At 35.8% G+C, this 24904-nt stretch overlaps 2 protein-coding genes across 3 annotated transcripts; both read left to right on the top strand.

Moving 5' to 3' along the window:
* The first annotated feature begins 333 nt into the window (after positions 1-333).
* On the top strand, positions 334-5442 carry LOC111375640 (mediator of RNA polymerase II transcription subunit 33A-like). Its single transcript, XM_022998497.1, has 6 exons — positions 334-884; positions 2074-2184; positions 3584-3931; positions 4311-4674; positions 4722-4904; positions 5347-5442. Exons 1-6 carry the CDS (start codon positions 604-606, stop codon positions 5440-5442), a joined length of 1383 nt encoding a protein of 460 aa, XP_022854265.1. The 5' UTR covers positions 334-603.
* Positions 5443-7987: 2545 nt separating this feature from the next.
* Positions 7988-22919, top strand: LOC111375648 (mediator of RNA polymerase II transcription subunit 33A). Of its 2 annotated transcripts, XM_022998507.1 has the most exons (13): positions 7988-8524; positions 9679-9789; positions 11189-11536; positions 11916-12235; positions 12330-12421; positions 12828-13179; positions 18450-18532; positions 18605-18660; positions 19196-19310; positions 19450-19611; positions 20154-20805; positions 21125-21331; positions 21662-22919. In XM_022998507.1, exons 1-13 carry the CDS (start codon positions 8244-8246, stop codon positions 22795-22797), a joined length of 3915 nt encoding a protein of 1304 aa, XP_022854275.1. In that variant the 5' UTR covers positions 7988-8243; the 3' UTR covers positions 22798-22919. The 2 variants fall into 2 exon arrangements, with proteins under 2 accessions (XP_022854275.1, XP_022854274.1); XM_022998506.1 differs by having other exon boundaries at positions 18450-18660.
* Positions 22920-24904: the final 1985 nt, after the last annotated feature.

The following is a 24904-nucleotide window of genomic DNA, read 5'->3' as shown; positions in this document are numbered from 1 at the left end:
TTTATAAAATTACTTCATTCGGATTGAGGATCAATTTTGGCCAACAAACGATCATTTGTTTTACAACTGCAATGAAATGCAAGGTTTCTGACTATGATTGCAATAAGTGAAAAATTTAGGTGTGGTTTACAATTAAGTAAAAGGTTTGGAACCTCAAATATAATTTTCCTAAATCTTAAAATATTTTAGCGTTTATTTAGGAGGAAGAGATTTTCACTTAAAAAGTAATTTTTTTGGAGAATTGTAGTTAAAAATTAAAGACAAATTATGAATTCATGAAATACGTTTGAAAATGTTTAAAGAAAAAGATATTTAAAAATGGTGGAGTTCAATGCCAACTAAGCTGGTTCATGTGGTGATTCATGGCATTATTGACACACGCTCCCATATTTAAGTGTTTCTTTTCCCCGGAACTCCATTAGCCAACTTTTCAGTTCAACTTTAACATTTGGATCAACCACATCGCACCAATCGGCGCACCAACCTCTCTGTTCAAACGAATAATATCTTTCACCATACAATCATCTAACGCGCGCGCGCGCGCACATAAACAACCCCATATGAACACACAGAGACATAGATTATGATCCTGTAAGCTTCGTAATGGAGATGTGCTCGCAGTTGTACCTCAACCCCTGGAACGGTGTCTTGGAACTAACCAAGGCGTCCCAAGAACAGGGCTGCGACCCATTATTGTGGGCAATTAAAGTGTCCTCAAAGTTGAGTTCTTTGGGGGTTTCTTTACCTTCTTCTGAACTAGCCAACCTTCTGGTATCTCACATTTGTTGGGATAACAATGTGCCCATTGCATGGAAGTTCTTAGAGAAAGCCATGGCTCACAAGATTGTGCCTTCGTTACTCGTTTTGGGCCTCCTCTCCACAAGGTTCCTCTCTAGTTTCTGGTCTTCGCTCTTTTTTCCGCTTTAATTACACGTGTTTGTCTGAAACTGTCAACCTTTACTTTCTTTTGTTCCTTGGTAAATCAATTTTATAGTGTATCAGGTTTTACTCCCAATACTTGTTCTCAGATGACTCACTCAACAGGTTTTAGGTGTTTCAATCTTTAGTGCTGTTTTGTTCTTGAAAATGCTTGCTATTTATGTCGTTGTGCATTTTCAAATAGTTTTAGTTGATACTGGATTTGGTGGTTTTGGTGCTCGATTGATAATGGAGTGAGAATTTATCTGTATTAACTATCATTACATTGATGTGGGTTGGATTCCATTTTAATTTGTGGGTCCCTTGTAAAAAATAATGATGAATACTTGAATTGGAAGGATGCTGCTGCGTTCAATCTGATTTAAAATATTTCATTGATTATTCATTAACTCATTTTTGAAATTAATGATTTTTTCTTTTACTAATGGTAAGTATTCTGTTCAATGATGTCAGGTACTTTTTAAAACAGTACTTATTTCGACATTTTTCAATTTGTGTTTGTTTTTATTTTGAAATGTATTTTCAATTTGTGTATGTTTTTATTGTGAGATGTAACAGTTGTTTCCATCTTTCAAGAGGTACAAGATTGATTCTTTCTTTGTAATAAGAATCTAGAATCGCTTTTGCTCAAGTCTTTGACATTGTGTTATTGATTTCTATATTAGTGAGGTGCATTCAATATCATCTTTTGTAGGAGCTGTTATTTTCTGTTTATGGCATCAAACATGTCTTAGCTGCCTATTTTTAACATATTTTAAATGAATGTTGTAATTAGATTTGGCAATACATTCCACTGATTATGTTGTCCTGTTTGTATCATGTATTTTTGCTTTAGTATTGAATGCTGAAGTAACAATTATTATTATTATTATTTTTAATTAACATTTTTCATCGATAATGTAGAGGCAGATAAATTCATCCTGTTGTGAACTACCTGCAAACTCATTATGACGGATGTATAATCTCTTTACTGGCAATGCAATTTGAGTCTATGGTGTTAAACAGAGGGATTCAACCTGTTAGATATTCAACAAAACACTTAATCAAAAGAATACAATTTTTTAATGTTTCTGCATTTGATTTCTCACTTTGGCACAAATTGAACTGTATCATTGTTTCTTAACTTTTTAACAGGGTAATGCCATATCGGCATTCTCATCCAGCAGCATTTAGGCTTTATATGGAACTCCTTGAAAGACATGCCTTCACGCTTAAACGATATTCAACTCTGCCAGAATATCAGAAGTGAGTATTTAATTTTTACCAAAGCCGTTTTTATTGTCTGCTGTCAACATATATTTCTCTATGTACTATTTTAAACATTACACATCGATTCCCTTACCAAAGATGAGTGTTTGTTATTTTTAAGTAGTGAGAATGACGCCACAACTTTATTGGGTGTGATGCTTTATCAAGCTCATATTTAGTTTTTGTTGGGTTTGTAATCCAAATTCGGTTTAGGGTTACGTGGTTTGGAGTAGTGGTCTTTGAGAGATCAAAATTATGGATCGGAAAGAAAGGTCGCCGCATTTTCGCTAGCTGGCTGCTTGGGCAGTAGGCGAACATTTGGAGCAGGAAGTTGTCGCCCAAGTTCGTCGACACGGCAGTCGCTCGCCTCACTCCAGACGGCACTCGAGTGACGGTGTTGCGCGAGGTTTTCTCCTTTTGTCAGTTTTACGCGTATTTTGACCTAATTTCCATCTTTTAGGTTACTTTTAGGGTTTTGACATACCTCTATAAATAGTAGATTCTTCATTCAGTTTAAGTATTGCTAAGATTGTTGTAACAATATTATTTTCTCCTTTGGTCGTTGAATAAAATACTCGGTTCCTCTATCAATCTATTGTTTGCTTTTAATCTTGTTTTTTGTGTGCGATCATATACCTCATATTATGTCATATTCGCCTCCCCTTTTTATAACAAAGTGGTTTCAGATATGGTCTGAATTATAACAGTTTTATTGATCTCTATTATTCATGCTAAGTTGCTTAGTTCCTTTTTTCAATTTGTAAAGCTCTAAGAAAACACCATTTAACCTTATTTTTAGCAAATCACCTTCTTCATTCTAGTTTAATGTGGGTGGTTGTTTCTGAACTAGCAAAAAAGAACATTTGTTGGAGGCCATATGAAACTGCAGGTGGTGTATCCAGTGGTTACTTTCAAACCTCTTGGTTGGTTCATTTTCCCTTGTGATGTAGTACTTGAATCATTCTCTGAATAATCAGAGAGCTAAGTAGTGACACATTACATGAGTACTTTCATTGTTTTTAACCAGTAATGAGGCATATAGTCATAGAGAATGACATCAACTAAGAGCATTGTTAGAACTCGGATTTATGACACTGGGATTTTGGGCAATAAAAATATGATATACTGTCTATATTGCTGGCTGACGAATTTAGATGTCAAGCTGGCCTGACTCGAATCAGAAAATTCTTTGTTCCTGACTTATATCTCATCCTAATTTCTTTAAGATCGTATCAATGATATGTTACAACAGAGGCCACATAAAGGCTTTCACTTATAATGTAAAAGATTTTAGTAGGACAAATCTGTTTTTATCATTTACTTTGATCATTTTTGTTTTTCTGCTTGAATTAAATGTTGAGTGATATATGTTTTCTGACCTCTCGTCTCAATGTAGGATCATGAATTCATTGGATACTATCCTTAATTTCTCTCAGATATTTACTCTGCAAACGAATGAGCCCGGTGTTCATTTGGTCCAGTTCGTGTTTTCAATTGTCTGGCAGTTAGTTGATGCATCATTAGATGATGAGGGACTGCTGCAGCTTACTCCAGAGAAGCAATCTAAATGGCCGACTGAAACACAAGACATGGATGTAGATCGCGATGATAGTTATAATGAGAAGAAGAATGAACATAGAGAGAGATTGAAGGCTTATAATACCGTTATGGCTATAGAGTTGATTGGGAAGTTTCTCAAAAATAAAGTAACTTCCAGAATTCTTTACTTGGCACGCCAAAACATGTCAGAACTCTATCCTTCTTTGAAGTTTAATTTAGAAGTTTCTCTGCCTTTATTTGACTATACTATTTTATATGTGGTCAGCGGAAGTAAATTGGCGATGAGTCATTTTTTGCGCCTCACATCAAGCACATACCATTTAGTTTACATGATTACAAATCCATATGGAGTTTGATGAATCATAGAAATAAATAATGTAAAAGTAATGTGAACTATATAGTTGGGTTTATATTTAGAGGGAACCTATCAATCTGACACCTCTAATAATAGCCTTCGCCCGAGGTTTATACATTATTATCAATTTGTTTCTAGGCTCCAATGTATCATTCTGAGATCATCCCAATACTGTTATGGCATAATAACTTGTTTGTCCCTCTGCTAGGTCTATGGAATGGGGAGGTTTTATCCTGCGAATTCAACTGCTCGCAAAAAATTCATTAGCCTTGAGAAATTCAGAAGTTATGACACCAGATGGTCTTTTACATTTGATATCAGATAAGCAAAAAAACATGTCTCATTATTGCTTGAAAAATTCCTTGCAAGAGTTTCATGGTATACTACAATCCACGCCCCTGAATGATTCTGCTGGTCTCTGTCTTGGAGTTGGTCGTTCTGCTTTTTGGCTTCCTCTTGATTTGCTCCTAGAAGATGCTATGGATGGTTATCAAGTTTATGCTACTAGTGCAATTGAAATGATTGCTGGTGAAGTGATTTCTGTCATAAACCTCAGTAAAAAATTGATATATGTACTTGTTTTAGTGCTTTACAAATGGCATGAGTCTTGTCGGAACAGGTGGTGCCACCCCGTATTTGCATTTGCGAATTTGATATTTTGGCTTGCGATTTCTACCAAATTTGTTGGCATGGTAATTGGATATGTGTAGAGGGAAGTGAGGGCTATCCGACAGTAAGGAGGTCAGATGGTTTTGGCGGTGGTTGGCCGGAGTTTTTTGGCTTCAAAGTGGTGGTCGATTTGGTTTGGTGACCTTTTTTTCATTTTTGGGCTGATTTGCACATATTGAAAGTTTGGGATTATAGTTGCAATTTTTTATTTTTATTTTTTGGTTTAAATAGAAGGGTATTTTGGTCATTTTAAGTCAAAAAATGGTAAAAAAGACGTTTAGCGCAAAAAAATGTGGAAATATGGGCAAAAATGTCTAAAAATAAAAGGTAATAACGTTTTCCACAATAAGTTTGAAAGGTAGAGACGTTTTGCTCCATTTACCCATGTTGAAAACCCCTTTTGATTGGATGGAATTTATAGCATTACAAGTATAAACTCAATCAATAATCTGATACTTTGTGAATTATGGTAATTATGAGGAACATTTTGCATGTGTTTTAAATGTTTAAGAAAAGGCTCCTTAATAGTTGGTTGTTTCATGAATCTATCAAATCGTCTTAACATTGCTTGTTAGTGGCTTGATGGAGCTGGTAAACCACTCGATATGTGTTGTTCTGTGGCTGCATATATTCTTGTCACAGAATCGTTTTTTAATTTTTGTGACTTTTAGGATTAAAAACATTGTTAGCCACTCAGCTAATAACGAAATTTCATTTTAGTTTCTGAACTTTATTTTGTTTTGAAGTTGTTACTGAAGTTGCTTTTCATTTCAATTTTGTCACTCGGTTAAATGTTCTCTAATAAAGTGTGACACGTGGTAGCCTAACCTAAGTGATGTTAAGTGATTAACATGAAACTTTTTTTTTTTTTTAAAGTTAATTTTTTAAATTTTTTTTTTTTTTTTTTTTTTTGTAATCTTCATTCCGGTTTAACAAAGGAAAATCTTAACTTCTTTGAGAGAGAAGGGTGGGAGATTATTAGAAGGCTTCTCTTGTGACAAGCTTGCATGGTGATTCAAAGAGTTATGAGTTCAAATTGGATGATGACATTTAGTCACTTCGTTTTTGCTTCATTGTAATATAAACATTATTTGAAAAATATCATTTCATTTGATCTCAAGTGTGCAATTAGTATAGTAAAATTGTCGTATGTTTTTAAGAATTATTTCTCTCTAAACAAGAAATTTTTTGCAATCATGAACATTCACTATTGATATTGAATTATATAATCATTTACATGAATTCTTTTTTGTCGCTTCTGTCTATTCATTATTACATCTATTATTTGATTTAAAGCAATATGCCATATTAGTTTTGATTTACATGTACAATGTCCATTGCTTCTTCACAAAAAAATTGCCAAAAATGAAAAAAAAAATAAAAATAAAAATGGTAAGAAGTCAATTCCTATCTTAGGGCCAACCAATTATAACATATTATTGGTTGGTTAGTCATACCAACTAGACCTATACATGAGGCAGCTATTGATATTTCTTGTGGATTATTGAAACGTATAACCCAATATATTTTCTTATAAATATTAATACTTTATAAATAAATTAAAGTAGATGTAACAACTAATATTTGCATTGGATACATTATATTATATTTCTCTCACAATGTAAAATTGCAATAATTCTTTGAATATCTTGTAAACAAAGACAAACTTAACCATCATATATCTTTCTTTGTTCTTTTTGGCATTATGTCAATTTTTTACAGCTTTCTCTCTTTACCTCTACGAATCAACACCATAAACAGTATATAAATTAGCGTTCTCAAAGGATGAGAGAGATTACGAAAGTGATTGAAAGCCTGTAAAATACTAACTCCACCGATTAAAATTCACCGTTGAATTTTCTTAACCTAAAACTGAAAATATATGAATTACAAGGAAATGTATTAAAATGTATGGAGATTTAGTGTCTTGTCCACCTTAATTTCTCGTAACCCGAAAAAAATAATTATATAACAATTGCAAAACATAATAGAAGCATACACGAAATTCGTGCCACTTTTTTCAACAATAGCCGTAACACTAATGTAAGGTAAAGAATAGTACTTTTTAAAAAAATAATAAGCTAAGTTATGGGAGACTCGGTTGGGTAGAAGTCTGAATATATTTTTTAAGATCTTATCATTTTATTGTAACTTTTACCATGACCGAAGCAAAGCTTCCCAAAGTGGGGTTTCGCTTTCTAGGTTGCAATTAATCTCATCTAAAAATTTGTATTTTTATTTTTATCTCCATTAACATAGTAATTTGATAGGAAGAATTATCGAAATCGATTATTTGTAAAAAGACATTTTCGAGCAAAAAATATATGAAACTAGAACATTGAAATTTGTCGGATTCGAGCAAATAAATTTGATGAATTTGACTAATGATGGACCCATAATTCCATTTGGCATGATATTTACATATTGGCCATGAGCAAGTAGTGCTTACCAACCAAGTTACCATCATGAACAAGCTATAATATAAAGATGCCACAAACACAACTATACTTGTCCTCATTGATACAAAAAGTTGCTTTTAATTAATTCTAAAACTAAGCAATATCATCACGAGGCCGACTATAATTGGGATATTAGCTTGTCATCATCTCTACCTACCTCAGACCATTAATATGTATTCTATTTGAAATCAAAATCTAGCACACAATATATATATATATATATATATATATATATATATATATATACTATAATTGGGATATTAGCTTGTCATCATCTCTACCTACCTCAGACCATTAATATGTATTCTATTTGAAATCAAAATCTAGCACACAATATATATATATATATATATATATATTATTCTATCTGAATTCATTTTGAGTTGAGGTCAATTTAATTGCGATAAGTTTTTATAAAATTACTTCATTCGGATTGAGGATCAATTTTGGCCAACAAACGATCATTTGTTTTACAACTGCAATGAAATGCAAGGTTTCTGACTATGATTGCAATAAGTGAAAAATTTAGGTGTGGTTTACAATTAAGTAAAAGGTTTGGAACCTCAAATATAATTTTCCTAAATCTTAAAATATTTTAGCGTTTATTTAGGAGGAAGAGATTTTCACTTAAAAAGTAATTTTTTTGGAGAATTGTAGTTAAAAATTAAAGACAAATTATGAATTCATGAAATACGTTTGAAAATGTTTAAAGAAAAAGATATTTAAAAATGGTGGAGTTCAATGCCAACTAAGCTGGTTCATGTGGTGATTCATGGCATTATTGACACACGCTCCCATATTTAAGTGTTTCTTTTCCCCGGAACTCCATTAGCCAACTTTTCAGTTCAACTTTAACATTTGGATCAACCACATCGCACCAATCGGCGCACCAACCTCTCTGTTCAAACGAATAATATCTTTCACCATACAATCATCTAACGCGCGCGCGCGCGCACATAAACAACCCCATATGAACACACAGAGACATAGATTATGATCCTGTAAGCTTCGTAATGGAGATGTGCTCGCAGTTGTACCTCAACCCCTGGAACGGTGTCTTGGAACTAACCAAGGCGTCCCAAGAACAGGGCTGCGACCCATTATTGTGGGCAATTAAAGTGTCCTCAAAGTTGAGTTCTTTGGGGGTTTCTTTACCTTCTTCTGAACTAGCCAACCTTCTGGTATCTCACATTTGTTGGGATAACAATGTGCCCATTGCATGGAAGTTCTTAGAGAAAGCCATGGCTCACAAGATTGTGCCTTCGTTACTCGTTTTGGGCCTGCTCTCCACAAGGTTCCTCTCTAGTTTCTAGTCTTCGCTCTTTTTTCCGCTTTAATTACATGTGTTTGTCTGAAACTGTCAACCTTTACTTTCTTTTGTTCCTTGGTAAATCAATTTTATAGTGTATCAGGTTTTACTCCCAATACTTGTTCTCGGATGACTCACTCAACAGGTTTTAGGTGTTTCAATCTTTAGTGCTGTTTTGTTCTTGTAAATGCTTGCTATTTATGTCGTTGTGCATTTTCAAATAGTTTTAGTTGATACTGGATTTGGTGGTTTTGGTGCTCGATTGATAATGGAGTGAGAATTTATCTGTATTAACTATCATTACATTGATGTGGGTTGGATTCCATTTTAATTTGTGGGTCCCTTGTAAAAAATAATGATGAATACTTGAATTGGAAGGATGCTGCTGCGTTCAATCTGATTTAAAATATTTCATTGATTATTCATTAACTCATTTTTGAAATTAATGATTTTTTCTTTTACTAATGGTAAGTATTCTGTTCAATGATGTCAGGTACTTTTTAAAACAGTACTTATTTCGACATTTTTCAATTTGTGTATGTTTTTATTGTGAGATGTAACAGTTGTTTCCATCTTTCAAGAGGTACAAGATTGATTCTTTCTTTGTAATAAGAATCTAGAATCGCTTTTGCTCAAGTCTTTGACATTGTGTTATTGATTTCTATATTAGTGAGGTGCATTCAATATCATCTTTTGTAGGAGCTGTTATTTTCTGTTTATGGCATCAAACATGTCTTAGCTGCCTATTTTTAACATATTTTAAATGAATGTTGTAATTAGATTTGGCAATACATTCCACTGATTATGTTGTCCTGTTTGTATCATGTATTTTTGCTTTAGTATTGAATGCTGAAGTAACAATTATTATTATTATTATTTTTAATTAACATTTTTCATCGATAATGTAGAGGCAGATAAATTCATCCTGTTGTGAACTACCTGCAAACTCATTATGACGGATGTATAATCTCTTTACTGGCAATGCAATTTGAGTCTATGGTGTTAAACAGAGGGATTCAACCTGTTAGATATTCAACAAAACACTTAATCAAAAGAATACAATTTTTTAATGTTTCTGCATTTGATTTCTCACTTTGGCACAAATTGAACTGTATCATTGTTTCTTAACTTTTTAACAGGGTAATGCCATATCGGCATTCTCATCCAGCAGCATTTAGGCTTTATATGGAACTCCTTGAAAGACATGCCTTCACGCTTAAACGATATTCAACTCTGCCAGAATATCAGAAGTGAGTATTTAATTTTTACCAAAGCCGTTTTTATTGTCTGCTGTCAACATATATTTCTCTATGTACTATTTTAAACATTACACATCGATTCCCTTACCAAAGATGAGTGTTTGTTATTTTTAAGTAGTGAGAATGACGCCACAACTTTATTGGGTGTGATGCTTTATCAAGCTCATATTTAGTTTTTGTTGGGTTTGTAATCCAAATTCGGTTTAGGGTTACGTGGTTTGGAGTAGTGGTCTTTGAGAGATCAAAATTATGGATCGGAAAGAAAGGTCGCCGCATTTTCGCTAGCTGGCTGCTTGGGCAGTAGGCGAACATTTGGAGCAGGAAGTTGTCGCCCAAGTTCGTCGACACGGCAGTCGCTCGCCTCACTCCAGACGGCACTCGAGTGACGGTGTTGCGCGAGGTTTTCTCCTTTTGTCAGTTTTACGCGTATTTTGACCTAATTTCCATCTTTTAGGTTACTTTTAGGGTTTTGACATACCTCTATAAATAGTAGATTCTTCATTCAGTTTAAGTATTGCTAAGATTGTTGTAACAATATTATTTTCTCCTTTGGTCGTTGAATAAAATACTCGGTTCCTCTATCAATCTATTGTTTGCTTTTAATCTTGTTTTTTGTGTGCGATCATATACCTCATATTATGTCATATTCGCCTCCCCTTTTTATAACAAAGTGGTTTCAGATATGGTCTGAATTATAACAGTTTTATTGATCTCTATTATTCATGCTAAGTTGCTTAGTTCCTTTTTTCAATTTGTAAAGCTCTAAGAAAACACCATTTAACCTTATTTTTAGCAAATCACCTTCTTCATTCTAGTTTAATGTGGGTGGTTGTTTCTGAACTAGCAAAAAAGAACATTTGTTGGAGGCCATATGAAACTGCAGGTGGTGTATCCAGTGGTTACTTTCAAACCTCTTGGTTGGTTCATTTTCCCTTGTGATGTAGTACTTGAATCATTCTCTGAATAATCAGAGAGCTAAGTAGTGACACATTACATGAGTACTTTCATTGTTTTTAACCAGTAATGAGGCATATAGTCATAGAGAATGACATCAACTAAGAGCATTGTTAGAACTCGGATTTATGACACTGGGATTTTGGGCAATAAAAATATGATATACTGTCTATATTGCTGGCTGACGAATTTAGATGTCAAGCTGGCCTGACTCGAATCAGAAAATTCTTTGTTCCTGACTTATATCTCATCCTAATTTCTTTAAGATCGTATCAATGATATGTTACAACAGAGGCCACATAAAGGCTTTCACTTATAATGTAAAAGATTTTAGTAGGACAAATCTGTTTTTATCATTTACTTTGATCATTTTTGTTTTTCTGCTTGAATTAAATGTTGAGTGATATATGTTTTCTGACCTCTCGTCTCAATGTAGGATCATGAATTCATTGGATACTATCCTTAATTTCTCTCAGATATTTACTCTGCAAACGAATGAGCCCGGTGTTCATTTGGTCCAGTTCGTGTTTTCAATTGTCTGGCAGTTAGTTGATGCATCATTAGATGATGAGGGACTGCTGCAGCTTACTCCAGAGAAGCAATCTAAATGGCCGACTGAAACACAAGACATGGATGTAGATCGCGATGATAGTTATAATGAGAAGAAGAATGAACATAGAGAGAGATTGAAGGCTTATAATACCGTTATGGCTATAGAGTTGATTGGGAAGTTTCTCAAAAATAAAGTAACTTCCAGAATTCTTTACTTGGCACGCCAAAACATGTCAGAACTCTATCCTTCTTTGAAGTTTAATTTAGAAGTTTCTCTGCCTTTATTTGACTATACTATTTTATATGTGGTCAGCGGAAGTAAATTGGCGATGAGTCATTTTTTGCGCCTCACATCAAGCACATACCATTTAGTTTACATGATTACAAATCCATATGGAGTTTGATGAATCATAGAAATAAATAATGTAAAAGTAATGTGAACTATATAGTTGGGTTTATATTTAGAGGGAACCTATCAATCTGACACCTCTAATAATAGCCTTCGCCCGAGGTTTATACATTATTATCAATTTGTTTCTAGGCTCCAATGTATCATTCTGAGATCATCCCAATACTGTTATGGCATAATAACTTGTTTGTCCCTCTGCTAGGTCTATGGAATGGGGAGGTTTTATCCTGCGAATTCAACTGCTCGCAAAAAATTCATTAGCCTTGAGAAATTCAGAAGTTATGACACCAGATGGTCTTTTACATTTGATATCAGATAAGCAAAAAAACATGTCTCATTATTGCTTGAAAAATTCCTTGCAAGAGTTTCATGGTATACTACAATCCACGCCCCTGAATGATTCTGCTGGTCTCTGTCTTGGAGTTGGTCGTTCTGCTTTTTGGCTTCCTCTTGATTTGCTCCTAGAAGATGCTATGGATGGTTATCAAGTTTATGCTACTAGTGCAATTGAAATGATTGCTGGTGAAGTGATTTCTGTCATAAACCTCAGTAAAAAATTGATATATGTACTTGTTTTAGTGCTTTACATAATATAAGTTGGAATTTTACTTTGCAGGTTTAGTTAAGACTCTTCAAGCAATTAACTCGACTTCTTGGTATGAAATCTTTTTAGGACTTTGGATGGCTGCTCTACGTCTTGTTCAAAGGGTTAGAACTTAGCTTGGATAATTACTTTTTGGGTCTAGACTTGTTTAATTAATCTTAAATTTGCTTGCTTTGGATTTTCAAACAACTAGAAATCTTATTGGTGAATGTAGTAGTGTCATGCAAAGGAACTGGTGTACATGGACTGAACTATAGGAGAAAATTGATTTTGTTTTGGGTATTACATGCTTGTGTTAAAGTTTTGTGCTTCTATTTGTTTCATACAATTCTACCTCAAAGCCAAACCAAACTAAATAAATTACTGCATGAAAATAAGGGAATGCCTTGAAATTTTGGTAGAACAACATGCTTGTCTTTATGTGAAAGCATGACTCTATTATTTTTCTTTTTCCGTTTTTCTTGCTGTCATTTTATTTATTGGTAACAGATAAACTACATTTGACTGTAGGAAAGGGATCCTATTGAGGGACCGGTGCCCCGCCTGGATACTCGAATGTGCATGTTATTGTCTATCACTACTCTTGTAATTTCTGATCTTGTTGAAGAAGAGGAAAGTGTAGCAACTGATGAGATTGAAGATGGTATGGACAGCAAAAATCAAGTTCCCGGGACGCGTCGTACAGATTTAATTTTAAGTGTTCAGAACTTAATTGAATATCACAGCTTGCTAACTCCTCCAAAATCAGTCATTGACACAGCCAATCAGGCTGCTGCAAAAGCAATGATGTTCATATCAAGAATCAATGTTGGCACTGCATACTTCGAGTGCATCAGCATGCCGGATATGCCAATGAACTGCTGTAAGTAGTATTTCTCTAACTAACTACAGATTAAAGTGACCAGTTAGATCTCACCTCAATTTAGGAGGATCCAAGATGAATGATATCTATAGAAACCGTGTGTATTAGTGGATTGATTGGGTTGATACTTTGTACTATATTTAGTTTCGTTCTTTCCTTCTATTGGTAGTCATAAATAAGGAAGTTTCTCTTTCTTCTCCTAAATTAGAAGATTCTTTTCCTTTTCTTCTTCTCAATATTGTACTACTAATAGGGTTGTATATTTCACTATTGAATATGAATTGAAAAACTTCCGCTCTTCATGGTATCAGAGCTGCCTGTGTGTGTGTGTGTATAAACTTAGCAACTAATAACGGAAAATCCCATCTACAATAAAAGCTCCACGAAATCAGAGTCATCTCACGGCGAGACGGAGATCAACTCTGCAAGAGAGTGGAAAATACCTCCTTTCAACTTACAGTGGAAAAGTTGAATGGAAGAAATTTCAGGGAATGGGCTCAATCAATGAAATTAGTAATTGAAGGTGAGGGAAAAATTGGTTATTTGATCGGAGACACAAAGAAGCCTACAAACACCATCCAATTGCAGAGATGGAAATCAGAAAATTCTATGGTCATGGCTTGGCTGGCGAATTTTGTGCAACCATCTATTGGAAAAATGTATCTTTTCCTCCCAACTGCAAAGGACATTTGGGATGCTATCAAAGAAGTGTATTCGGACCCTGAAACCCCATCCCAGATTTTTGCAATTAAAACACAATTGTGGCAAGCCAAATAGGGAAAAAGGGGGGGTTACTAAGTATTACCTAGAGATGAAAAACCCTTTGGCAAGAACTTGACCTTATTTATGAGGAAGAGTGGGAATGTTCAGGCGACAGTGTGAAGTATAAGAAAAAACTCGAAAATGAATGAGTTTATGAATTTCTTGTCGGCCTTAATCGGGATCTGGATGATCTTATAGCAGAATATTGAGTCAACGACCATTATCTTCAACCTGGAAAGTATTCGCGGAGGTGAGAAGGGAAGAAAACCGTTGGAAAGTGGTGATGACGGATGGGCCGAACAGAGACACCGAAGTCGCTTTTCTGTCGTAGGGAACCAGAGGAGAAATTGGGCTGCACTTTGATTTTCTTCCACACTTCAACCCAAATAACATTGGTAATGGGCTGGTAAAAGACGGGCTCTTTAAAGCTGGATCTAGGTCGAGCAATTTTAGGCCTATAGGATCATTTGAATTTGGGGATGCTAGAAGTGAATCTAAAATTGTATCACTTTCTTCAAAATTTGGACATGGGCCAGGCTAAAGGCAACACAAGGGACGTCTATGGTGTGAATACTATAGTAAGCTCGGACATAAGGACACATGTTGGGATAAACATGGGAAGCCCAGCGATTGGAAGCCGAGACACAACGCTAAGAATCGCGGTTATCAAGCCTTGATCGACCAAACGGGAATATCTGAAGAAGTTTCAATTGGAGCATTCAACCCTGAGTAGTTAGAACAACTCTACCAAATTTTCTCGAGGCTTCAAACATCAAGTCACTCGTCCATACACAGTCCTTCAAGCTCATTAGCCCACAAGGGTAGTTTCCTAAAAGCCCTAAATATCTCATCAAGATATGAAATTCCTTGGATCATTGACTGAGGTGCATCTGATTACATGATGGATGCTTACCATATGTTAACCTCATACTCACCATGTACGGGAACTATAAAAGTTAAGATCGTCGACGGATCACTCTCATCTGTGGTAGGAAAAAGGAGTATTCAAATTTCCGAGTCTACAACTCTAAAATCTATTCTTCATGTTCCAAACTTGTCATGCAATTTATTGTCCGTTAACCAATTAACTAGAGACTCAAATTGCTTTGCTAATTTTTCTCATTCTCACTGTGTTTTTCAGGACCTATCATTGGGGACAACGATTGGCAGTTGTAAAGAGTGCGAGGGACTACTATTTTGAAGAAATTGAAGTGGGTAAACAACGTCAAACTAAAACTTGTAATTCTATATTGGCCTCTAGGGATAATGATATTCTGTTATGGCATTGGAGACTAGGCCACCTGAACTTACAATATTTAAAACATCTCTTTCTTCCTATATTCTCAAATAAAACTATTGCTGATTTTCAGTGTGAAATTTGTGAATTTGTAACACATCACCATACTACTTTTCCAAAATCCACATATAAGCTATCAAAACCTTTCACCTTAATTCACAGTGATCTATGGGGTCCCTCAAGTATTCCTAATCACACTCACATAAAATGGTTTGTCACATTTGTAGATGATCACACTCGGGTATTTTGGGTCTATCAACTAAAAGAAAAAGCTGAAGTACGTTCCATATTAATCAACTTTCACAAAATGATCCAAACACAAATTCAGATCCTGCGTATTGATAATGATACTGAATACTTCAATATTGCTCTACAAGATTATCTGCTAGAACATAGGATTGTTCACCGAAGCTCATGCGTCGACACTCCTCAACAAAATAGAATTGCCGAACGAAAAAATCGACACATACTTGAAGTTACCCATACCCTAATGTTCACTTCAAATATATGCCAAAGATGTTTTGGGGATGCTATCTTAACATCAACATATCTTATCAACTGAATGCCTAATCGCGTACTCTCCTCCAAATTACTGATGCAAAAATTCCAGAATTCTTTTTCCCTTTCTCGTCTAATTCCAAACATATCCCTTAAGGTGTTCGGTTGTACTGCCTTTGCTCACAGTCATTTCCATAATTGAGGAAAACTTGATCCCCGTGCCAGTAAATGTGTCTTCATTGGATACTCATTCACTCAGAAAGGTTACAAATGTTATGATCCATTAATACGAAAAACTTATGTTAGGTTGGATGTCACATTCTTTGAAAAGACACGTTACTTCACAAAAACCTCTCTTCAAGAGAAGAAGACTAGTGAAGATAGGTTCTTAAATCTTAATACCTACTCTGGGATTAACGAAGCCTCATCTCCAAAGGACATCGAAATCTCACCTTCAAAACCTAATATGCCATATATAGAGGAGAATATGAACTCAGGGAGAGATGTAGGAGTACAAAATGACAAGAGATGTTAGTTTACTCATGGAAGCCAAAATCAAGGTATAAGGAGAACCTCACATTTGAAGTACCAAAAGAATCAAAACCGATGATAGCTCCAGACCTAGCTCCGAATTCCCATTAATCTGAATCTCCAGATACGGATCTACCTATTGCACTCAAAAAACAAACTTGATCATGCACTCTTAACCCTATCTCAAAATTCATATCTTATAATACTCTATCTATAGGGTTCCGCACTTTTACATCCAATCTTGACAGGATTGAAATTCCAAGGAGTGTTGAGGAAGCTTTGAAAATTCCAAAATGGAGAGAAGCGGTGATGGAAGAAATGCGGGCATTGAAGAAAAATGAAACTTGGGATATGATGGATCTACCAAGAGGAAAAAACCCGTAGAATGTAAATGGGTATTCAATCTAAAGTATAAAGCAGATGGAACAATAGAACGATATAAAGCTCGACTGGCTGTGAAAGGATACACTCAAACCTATGGTATTGACTACACAGATACATTTGCACAAGTAACCAAACTAAATACTATCAGAGTTCTTTTGTCTTTAGCAGCTAATTTGGACTGGCCTCTGTAACAATTAGACATTAAAAATGCATTTCTAAATGGGGAACTGGAAGAAGAAGTCTTCATGATTCTCCCACCAGGATTTGAAAAAGGGGGTTGAGGAGAATCAGGTGTGTAAACTCAAGAAATCATTATATGGCCTCAAACACTTACCTAGGGCATGGTTTGATAGATTTGCAAAGATGTTGAAAGACTAAGGTTATCAACGAGACAATCAGATCATACCATGTTTTTCCAACAATCAGAAAATGAAATAAAGGCCATTTTAATTATATTTGTAGATGATATAATCCTAATATGAGACAATATAAGTGAGATGGGAAGACTCAAAAAAAAGTCTAGCAACAGAATTTGAAGTAAAAGATTTGGAGACAGATGTGGTATTTCTTAGTAATGGAAGTGGCAAGATCAAAAAAGGTGTCAGTGTTTGACAACGAAAATACATTCATGATCTCCTAACAGAAACAGGCATGTTGGGATGAAAATCAAGTGACACACCTATTGATACAGGAAGGAAAATAGTAGATGATGGGGACCTCGTTCAGGACAGGGTATCAGAGACTTGTCGAAAAATTTATCTATCCATCCCACACTAGGTCCGACATTGCCTTCTTGGTAAGTGTGGTAAACCAACATGTGCACTCACCAAAACAAATTCATATGGAAGCAGTATATAGAATCCTCATATATCTTAAAAGGACACCTGAGAAAGGATTATTCTTTAAGAAGAATGGAAACAAGAAAGTAGAAGTCTTCACATATGCGGATTAGGCTTGTTCAACAGACGATAGAAAATCAACTACTGGCTATTGTACCTTTATAAGGGGAAACTTGATAATCTGGAGGAGTAAAAGACAAAATATAGTGATGAGAAGTAGTGCTAAAACTAAATTTAGAGTAGTTGCACAAGGGATATGCAAGGACTATGGTTACAGAAGCTTTTGGAAGGATTACGGGCCACACTAAAACTTCCAATCAAGTTCTACCGTGATAACAAAGTTGCCATAAACATTTTCCTTAATTCTGTTCAACATGATGAAACCAAACATGTAGAAATGGACAGACATTTCATCAAAGAAAATGTTGAAGATGTAATCATTTGCATGACCTACATCCCTACTAGAGAACAAACTGCTAATATATTCACCAAAGGACTACCGAGACGAAGTTTTGATGATTTCGTCCACAAGCTAGAAATAGTCAACATTTATCTTCCAACTTGAGGGGGAGTATAGAAATAGTGTGTATCAGTGGATTGATTGGATTGATACTTTGTACTATATTTAGTTTAGTTCTTTCCTTCTATTGATAGTCGGTTAGATAAATTAGGGAGTTTATCTTTCTTCTCCTAAATTAGAAGATTCTTTTCCTTTTCTTCTTCTCAATATTGTACTATTGATAGGGCTTCTGTATATTTCCCTATTGAATATGAATTGAAAACCTTACTTTCTTCAATATCATTTTCTTAACTTGGTTTGAAATTGATTTCATGAGTGTCTCTATCCTGCAAACAAGTTTCCACAAAAATTACATCTTTTTACCTTGGATTTGGAAATTTGAGTTTTGTGGTTACTTGTCACTGTTTCCAGTGGGATTAGTCCTCTGTTTTCTATGCAGCTGGGAACCTGCATCATTTAATAGTTGAGGCATGCATTGCCAGAAATCTACTGGATACAACTGCTTATTTCTGGCCAGGTTATGTAAGTGGACCCATCAATCAACTACCTCAAAGTGTTCCAAATCAAATGTCTGATTGGACATTGTTTATGAAGGGGGCATCTCTTACTCCATCTATGGTTATTGCTCTAATATCAACTCCTGCTACAAGGTAATCACAGAATGCCCTTGCCAATTAATAAGTAGATAGTAAAGTTTCATACTTACTCTCATTTTGTCCTGATATTTTAGCCAATGGGTGTCTAGGCACTAACACATAGTTACTAGTTGGTTATAATTATACTCAAAATTCAACCCTATTCAAAAGTATGTATCGGATAAGTATAGGTGAGGACTTTCAACTCAAATCTAGGTGATAGGTCATCTCATTTAGTCCATCACATGGAAATGTTTCAACAAACTATACATCAAGAACTGAAATCATCATTCAGAAGCATTTTTGAGACACTTGAAACAAGAAATTGATATATTATTAACTGTAACGTAAGAGGCTTCTTGCTTTGGTGTTGCATTGGCTTCAGAGATGCATGAGCCCACTTATAGTACCCTAGGGTTTCACTGTATTTCTTCAGTTGAATTTTTTTTTTCTTCCCCCCTTAAGCCAGATAGGCAGCATTTTTTTTATTTTTTAATTGATTTTGCCAATAGTAAAGCAACTGAATTTAAGATCATGGATTTGATGGAAGCTTAGCAGAGATCGAGAAAGTATTCGAGGTTGCAGTCAATGGACCTGATGATGAAAGGATAGCTGCTGCTACTATTCTCTGTGGGGCCTCTTTAATTTGCGGATGGAATATTCAGGTAGTTTATTAAGTCATCCCCATTTCCTCATGATAGACAACACCTATCCGTCGTTAATTATTTATTTTCCTTTTTGAGTTAATTTGTGGTGGCAAAACAGCCGAGTTTTTCTAATTGTGCTCAACTAATGATCGTGCAGGAACACACTGTTTATTTCATAACTAGATTATTGTCTCCACCAGTTCCTGTTGACTATTCTGGGTGTGACAGCTATTTGATAGGTTATGCTCCGATGCTGAATGTCCTTCTTGTTGGGATAGCCCCTGTTGACTGCGTCCAGATTTTCTCTGTACATGGTTTGGTACATTAACTTTTACACACCTTCTCTTGCAAAAAGTAGAAGGAAGTTTCATGGTTTAGCCAGATTCTAGTATAACTGGTAGTACATTTTTGTAACATTAGCCTTGTATAGTATGGAAATTGTTTAGAACACATGACATGCACACGGTAATTAGTCCTTTGCTTTTTGTGATCTTATAGTTCACATCTTTGTCCATACCTGAGTAACTGGTACAATGTGAAGTTTAGTGCTCGGACAGTTCACTGCTCTATAGATGTTGGAAAGTGGAAACATATATATTCAAGTGTTGTATGAAAGGGCCTAAGATACGATACAATTTATTGATTGTTTTTTCCAAACTCCCATTTGTTTGATATGTAAAGTAAAAGAGCAGTTCACCCACTTGTTAATTTGTAACATGTGAAGTGCAAGTTATATTTTTGGATTTTGTAGACAGTATACAGTTAACATAGGAATTTCCTGGTGATATAATGTGAGGAAGTAGGAATGGTTAGGCACTATGAACTTAGTGAAAACAGCATACTCATGATTATGTTTGCCAGGTTCCACAACTTGCTGGTTCATTGATGACAATCTGTGAGGTATTTGGTTCATGTGTTCCGAATATCTCATGGACCCTGACAACAGGAGAGGAGATATCTGCCCATGCCGTGTTTTCAAATGCATTTGCTCTTCTTCTAAAACTGTGGAGGTTTAATCATCCGCCTGTTGAATGCGGAGTCGGAGATGTACCCCCAGTAGGATCTCAACTCACTCCTGAATACCTCCTACTAGTGCGGAATTCCCATCTAGTGTCTTCAGGAAACATGCTCAAGGACCCAAATAGGAGGAGACTTGCAAAAATTGCCAGTTCATCCTCTCCTAAACCCATATTTGTGGACTCATTTCCAAAACTTAAAGTATGGTATAGACAACACCTGGCATGTATAGCTTCACCCCTCTCGGGTCTTGTCAATGGGACTCCTGTATATCAAACTGTTGATACACTACTCAATATGATGTTTAAGAAATTTAATAGAGGATGTCAGTCCATGACATCTGGAAGTAGTAGTTCCTCTGGACCTGGAAGCGAAGATACTTATCTGAGGCCTAAGTTACCTGCTTGGGATATCCTTGAAGCTGTTCCCTTTGTGGCTGATGCTGCCCTAACAGCATGTTCCCATGGAAGATTATCACCTCGTGAACTCTGCACGGGTTAGTCTGAACATTTGGACTTCCTCCTCGTGTACCTAAAGAACCTGAAAATATTAAATACTGTTTGAGCCAAATAAAATATAAAGTATATGCCTCAAGTTCAATAACTGGAACGTCAAAAATATCCTTAAGCTTTTGGTTCTTAATATCTATAACTAAAATGAGTTTGATAATCATCTTAGCACTTCCCGCTTCTGCCAAACAAAGAACGAATTTGGGTATTAAACAATGGGAGCATAGCATTTAAGTAATCTTCAGCTTGGAACAAAAGTGTGGTGGTCTAGCCTTCTGCTACTCATGTAAATCACTTTTGTTACAGGGCTTAAAGATTTGGCTGATTATCTTCCTGCCACTTTGGCGACTATTGTAAGTTATTTCTCAGCTGAAGTAACTCGTGGTGTTTGGAAACAAGTTTTTATGAATGGAACTGATTGGCCCAGTCCTGCTGCAAATCTCTCCAATGTCGAGGAACATATTAAGAAAATACTGGCTGCCACTGGTGTTGATGTTCCCAGTCTTGCTGCAGGTATGCTTTTCTGTAAAGAAGAGTTGGGCATGCATTTCATTTAAGTAAAGGTTCATGGACAATTTTCTTACTGCAGTCTCTTTTATGTGAATTTTCGAGGTTAGCGCTTTAGATCTTGTAGTTTGATGATTCCATAAACAGATTAGATCAAAATGAGAAGTGCATGCATCTTTGAAGTATTTGTGTTGTTTATTGTCTAATGGCTTTTTGGCTAAGTGTCAATTGTTAGAAATAGTTTATATTTGTTATTTTTGGAAATATAGCTTTTCATTTTTCATTCTTTACTTATTCTGATATACTACAATGTCTTTTGGAAAATTATATTTGTAGGGGGGAGTTCTCCAGCTGCACTTCCGCTTCCCTTGGCTGCATTTGTAAGCCTCACCATAACCTATAAACTCGATAAAGCCTCACAACGTTTTCTAAATCTAGCAGGCCCAGCACTGGAGTCCCTAGCAGCAGGTTGCCCGTGGCCGTGCATGCCAATAGTGGCTTCTTTGTGGACCCAAAAGGCGAAACGTTGGAGTGATTTCCTCGTATTTTCTGCCTCTCGTACTGTCTTCCTTCATAGTAATGATGCCGTTGTTCAACTTCTTAAGAGCTGCTTTAGTGCTACACTTGGTATAAATGGTACCTGCATCACAAGCAATGGTGGTGTCGGAGCACTTCTTGGCCATGGCTTTGGATCACATTTTAGCGGTGGGATCTCTCCTGTTGCACCTGGGATTCTATATCTACGAGTCTATAGATCAATCCGAGACATTATGTTCTTAAGGGAAGAGATAGTTGCTTTACTGATGCGACTAGTGAAAGACGTAACATTTATGGGGCTTCCTAGAGAGAGGTTCGAAAAGCTAAAGAAAGTCAAGAGCGGAATGAAACATGGGCATCTCTCGTTTGCTGTAGCCATAATGAAAGTGAAACTTGCAGCTTCTCTGGGGGCTTCTTTAATGTTCTTATCTGGTGGGATGGGGCTGGTTCAGTCACTAATAAAGGAAACTCTTCCTTCTTGGTTTATGTCCATTCACTGGTCCAAGCAAGAAGGGGACTCAGGTGCAATGCTTCCGCTGCTTAGGGGTTATGCATTGGCATACTTAGTGGCTCTTTGTGGAGCTTTTATTTGGGGGGTTGACTCATCATCGTCTGCTGCCAAGCGTCGTCCAAAAATTCTCAGATGTCACTTGGAATTTGTGGCTAGTGCCGTTGATGGCAAGATATCTCTTGGATGTGATCCGATCACTTGGCGTGCTTATGTGTCTGGTTTCTTGAGTTTGATGGTCAGGTGCATGCCAAGTTGGGTAGTTGAGGTGGACGTAGAGTTATTGAAGAGACTAAGTGAGGGGATGAGCCGGTGGAACGAGAAGGAACTTGCTTTTGCTTTGCTTAGCGCTGGTGGAGTTGGTACCATGGGTGCAGCTGCTGAACTAATCATCGAAACTGATTTGCAACCTTTTTCTCCCTTTTGATAATTTTATAGATTAGTGTATATGTACAGCTCTTATACGTTTTTACCAGTGCTTGCATAGGAATACTTGTGGAGAAATAAGTTCTTAACATTCCATATTAGCGCCCAATTTCATTTGCCCCGTACGGTCGTATGCTCACTAGTCTGACAATGACACTACCTTGGCACTCCCATTCAACACAACATTACAGGAACCACATTTCTTTTCTGGAATCTAATCAAACACTGTTACACCAATGAATCGAAGACCAACTTGAGCTCAGCCTATGGTGTTAGGATACCGTTTCAATACCAACTTGGGGCCTTAAAAGGACCTGCAGTGAATATTGCAAGCATTGTATACTGGTGAACGATTGCAAGTTTCTTTACTGTACTAAAAAGGTATATTTTTAAATAATGTTCAGGCACTTTGTTCTTATACAAGAATAATGTTCAGGCACTTTGTTCTTATACAAGAATAATGCGTACAATCATTCATATCCATATCAAGCAATTACGTCTCTGCCTGGACCTTGTCACTTAAAAGTGGAATATTTTGATGCCAAATGTTTCAGTTAGTCACATTCTGCGGTAAACATACACAACTTTACAATCCATTATTGTACATTCAAAGCTACCAACACGTAAGTGCAACAGGCTGAGAACCACCCTGTTTTTGGATTGGCCAATCTATCCTTCTTTTTTTTTTTTTTTAATATACCAATGAGGCAGGACACTCTTTAACGGTAGAAATGAACTTTCTAAAGATTGATTGACGCGATTTTAAACTTGTTTTCTTGAAAGTAAATTTTATTTGGATTATACTGCTTTGTCAGATGAATGGTGACAGAAGCAGTGACAGAGTCCTATGTAGCGAAAAATGATTTGATATAAAAGATGATTATATTATAAACAGTTCAATGATAAGAGTATCATGTAGCATTATATCAATCATTATTTCAATGATTCTGGCACCACACCGTCGCATGATTGTAACCCCGAATTATGCATTATGCATAACTGAGAGATCTATATAGGCCCGAAGTTTCAAAAACCCTGAAACTTTTCCTTGTTGCATTCAAGAAAATTCTCAAAGAAGTTCTGAAATTGTTCTGCAGGGACATGTTTGTGACCCTCTAGACTTGTTACCGAACCCGTGTCCCACATGTCTGGTTGGTTGATACCTTATCCTAAACCAGAAGAATCAATAATGAAATCTTTTAATAGCATAAGATGAATGTGGACCTGTGACATGTTATACTGATATCCAGCCAAAGAAGCTTAATTCTGATGACTTAGCAGTAGTTTCACACGGTTGGCAATGATAGTGGCAGGCAGGTTTTGCTAATTGAGAAATGTCTAATGTCTACTTAGATAAAGATATTGTAAGTGTTATGCCCTAGATACAATCGATTTAGGTTGTAAACGCTTTTAATATATTTAATGCATTTGATTTTGGCGAGATCTATTATTTATTTAAATTAATTTTGCAATAAATAATATTAAATAATAGAATCCAAAGATCCAATTTTTAGGTAATCTGTTAATCACAAGGAGTTGTGATTGTGAGATACAAATTACATATAATTGGATCTTGAATAAATCATGGTTGTAAGTAATAACGAGATACGGATATCGTTAATACAGTTAGACCATTACGTGTGGCATTTCTTACTTGTGAAGTAAGTAGCTGATCTCACGAGCTAAAGTGTGGTGACACTTAAATGAACACGTGGATGTTTTGTTATAGAACAAAACATTGGAGACCCGCTAAGAGATTCCACATGGATAACTATCTGAGTGTTAGTGGCTAATCTTTAACGTTCAGTAGTAGAATTGGTCCTTTGACTTGAGGTCGTCATGATACCTTATATGAGGACAGTCATACTTTGGCGGTGTTGGATGTTGCTCTGAAAGGGGCCGCTAATACGACATCGTTCGGGTACGTCAAGAATCGTATGAAGGTTGTGATTGATCAATAAAGGATTCGTCACTCTTAGATAGTAGGAGATTATGATCTGCGTTTCATTCAATTAAGTCGATGATGAAATCCTTGGCCAAGGTGTACTCATAAGTCGAAAAGGAGTTTTCGATTTATATTGACTTAATAGTGGAGTGAAAGATATGAT

The sequence above is a fragment of the Olea europaea genome, unplaced genomic scaffold (genome assembly GCF_002742605.1).
Source record: "Olea europaea var. sylvestris unplaced genomic scaffold, O_europaea_v1 scaffold1395, whole genome shotgun sequence".
Taxonomy (NCBI): Eukaryota; Viridiplantae; Streptophyta; class Magnoliopsida; order Lamiales; family Oleaceae; genus Olea; species Olea europaea.
Note: the sequence above shows the minus strand (reverse complement) of the source record. Positions and strands in the feature narration are given on the sequence as shown.